General features: G+C 37.3%; 1 protein-coding gene across 9 annotated transcripts in view; it reads right to left on the bottom strand.

Moving 5' to 3' along the window:
- Nucleotides 1-3,233, bottom strand: part of camta1a (calmodulin binding transcription activator 1a) — a 402,428-nt gene that overhangs the window by 42,799 nt on the left and 356,396 nt on the right. For all 9 annotated transcript variants that reach the window (XM_014010926.1, XM_014010925.1, XM_014010929.1 and 6 more), the window contains 2 exons: nt 2,951-3,077; nt 2,367-2,501 (listed from right to left, as the gene is read on the bottom strand). In XM_014010926.1, coding sequence (XP_013866380.1) covers nt 2,367-2,501; nt 2,951-3,077 — 262 coding nt within the window. The remainder of the gene's footprint in view (nt 1-2,366; nt 2,502-2,950; nt 3,078-3,233) is intronic.

Below are 3,233 nucleotides of genomic sequence, written 5' to 3'. Positions count from 1 at the left end.
GTCTCCTGTGTTAATGTTGGTACATGTAATATGCTAATTCTGTACTGTGGAGATCATTAAGAGTCGTTGTCGGGTGAAAAAAATCTTTTGCTAACACTGTGTTGACCGTGAACCGGAAGTGGTCGGAGTGGCCCAGAGTGCTGGACCGGATGTCCGTGGCATATAGGCTATTCTGGTTGTTGAATTAGCTAAGGCACTTGTTATCTTTTCTGATCTGCAGTATAATTAAATAACTCATATTAGGTAAGTTTTAAAATGACTAACTCTCAGTCTGACAAGATTGTCCAAATGGACTCTCTTAAACAGGGTCATTTGTCAATTGAGAAATATTTCCTTTGAGAAAATATTTGTTTTTTTCTTAAAAGGGTCAAACATAAACCCTTATTTTCACATCAACTTTTATTTTAAACTTAGACTAAACAACATTGAGTCTACTTCATTAACTTCTACCTTTAAACTATTTTCTAAGCTTTTATTACTTTTGTCCTTTATGTTACTATTTTTTCTTTTACAAATTTTATCCATTATTCTATGAAGTTTGTTTTAATTTTTGTAATAAATTTCCAAATGACAAAGTTGATTCCTTCTTCACTTAATAGTCATTGTTTATGAAAAGGGTTCCCTGCAATCTTACAATCTCACACTTTGGTGTAAATGAGTCTGATTTCTAAAAAGGTGAATAATTGACCGATAAGTAAATCTGGTCTGGTGCCCCAACAGGTAAAAGAGTGTAACAGAGTGCAGAAACAGTATCACCCTTTTGTTTCTCCCCTCGTTGTTACATTTAACTGCTCCTGAGACTTATAGTCAGGTGTGACTTATCTGTTTGTTTTCCTCTTCATGACACATTTTTTCACTCATGAGTTGTTAGTTCATACTGACTGACATGAACCAAGGAGTAAACATTACGATCTGCAGCCATGAGAGGGCTCTCTAGGCTTGTGACAACTACAGTATTTGTTGTTCCTGTACCAGTTAAAGAAWATGAAGACCAAAACAATAATTGAGCAACAGAAAGAAAGTTTGCAGTGAATGAGAAACCTGTGAGGGACTGGCAAAAAACAAACAATACTCTTACTRCACTGCAGAAAATGAAGAAAACTGATTGCGTGATGTGGAATCAGGTTGGTGAACTTAGCCTACCGGTAACTTGCTTGTTCGAATTTCTGGCTTGTTACTGTGTCTGTTTTTAGGCTTTGTGAAATACATTTTTAAATAAATGTGACCCTTACTTCAGTGCAACGTATTGTCTGGTGTGACTTATATCTGTTTGTTTTCCTCTTCATGATGCATGTTTGACTAGTGTGACTTAGGCTCCAGAGCGACTTATAGTCTGGAAAATACGGTGTGCTAATTTTTGGCCAGATTTTGACAATCTTAATGACGCCTCTACTAYAGTGATGGCTCTAAAAATAATCTTAGGAGATCCTCCTGTGTGTGGAGAGTTAATCATGATCTAGTTGGACGTCAGGACYGCTTTGACCTCAAATCTGGGATTTTCTGGGATTTTCAACATGTTAAATTGGCTAGGCTCGATGTCCCAGTGTGTGTGTGTGGTGTTCCCAGAGGACAAACGAGCCCACAGCCTGTTGAATGTGATGTGTAGCCAATCAGAAAGTGAGGTGATGGAAACATGGAGGGGAATCCAAAATACAGACAAAACAACTGCCATGGCTCACCAGAAAGTCTGGTGGAYGTTGGAGACGTCTTTTTATTTTGTTTTTTATCTTTTAAAATGAGTCCACAAACTACCACCATCGCTTCCTCTTCGTCTGCCGTGTTTATTTACTCTGAACTCACGTTTGATCTCGAGAAGTCTCACAAGAATTCCTTCTTCAGCTCTTTGCTACACTCCCTGTTTTTCTGGACAGTCGACCTTAAACACTTTAAGTACTGCATCTTCCTCCCCTTGCCTCCATCTCATTTACACACGTACTCTGTCTATAATGTTTTATTGTTCGTGACTTTGATCTTGTCTGGTGCTGAGACAAACTAATTTCCATCAGGGGATCAAGAAAATATCTATTCTATTCTATTCTATTCTATTCTATTCTATTCTATTCTATTCTATTCTATTCTATTCTATTCTATTCTATTCTGTTCTATTCTGTTCTATTCNTATCTATTCTATTCTATTCTATTCTATTCTATTCTATTCTATTCTATTCTATTCTATTCTATTCTATTCTATTCTAAAAAAGAGTGTTTTTACATTAAAAAGACTAGAAGAGCTGCATAAAATAATTAGAAGTGGGAAATGAGCACACTGCAAGGTCTATATTGAATAGTAAATGCATAAAATGAAAAAGAACAAAAGTATTATTGCAGGAGAACCAAAGCACACACAGCCCAGGGAGGAGACCTACCATCGAGGGAGAGCCAGTCGTGCTGAGAGGACGGCAGTGATGGAAGAGCGCGGGCCTTATACTCAAACACCACAGAACTGGATATAATCTGGTTACTGATGGCCACCTGCAGCGTCACCAGACCTGTATCGTGAGCTGGACAGTGAGGAGATAATGAGATATCATATAGGAAAATGTCACTATGACAGAGACAGATTACTGCTTATCTGCAATGCTAAAGGGTAGGCTCAGTCTTCTGTGCATTTTAATGCTTAGTTTAGAAAAACAAAAACAGCAAAGAAGACTCAAGCTAATTTATAAACCTATGTCAAATAATGAGCTGCTTTGCATGTTAGAACTACAAAACTCGACAAACACAAGAGGTCACTTTTAATTCTGTTCATAAAATATAACAGAATGACCTTTCACAGATAAATAAATAAATAAATAAAAGTGTAATTTTACGTTTTTACCATTATAAGTGACACAAAAGCAGAGATAAATCCACAAAGCTTGAAAAAGCACTAACAGTTACTGTAATGGTTGTAAGTTTCTGTGTTAGTGAAACTTCCAGTGGGAAGTATTAAAGCTTTCCTCCATCGTACCTGGACAGTAGCAGCGCAGCACCCCGGGTTGGATGAGAGATGCTGGGACTGAGATCTGGTCAAACAAGCAGCTGTAGTTTGAGCTGGCCTCCTGCCAGGGACCAGTGATGAGCACCTTAACCCCACCCTGACAAAAACATGTCCAGTGAATAACAATAATAGTAATAATTTCCCCAAACTAAGTCTAATTACGCTCAATGACACAAAAAACATACATACATACATACATACATACATACATACATACATACATACATACATACATACATACATACATACATAC

This window comes from Austrofundulus limnaeus, unplaced genomic scaffold, assembly GCF_001266775.1.
Source record: "Austrofundulus limnaeus strain Quisiro unplaced genomic scaffold, Austrofundulus_limnaeus-1.0 Scaffold75, whole genome shotgun sequence".
NCBI classification, from domain to species: Eukaryota; Metazoa; Chordata; class Actinopteri; order Cyprinodontiformes; family Rivulidae; genus Austrofundulus; species Austrofundulus limnaeus.
Note: the sequence above shows the minus strand (reverse complement) of the source record. Positions and strands in the feature narration are given on the sequence as shown.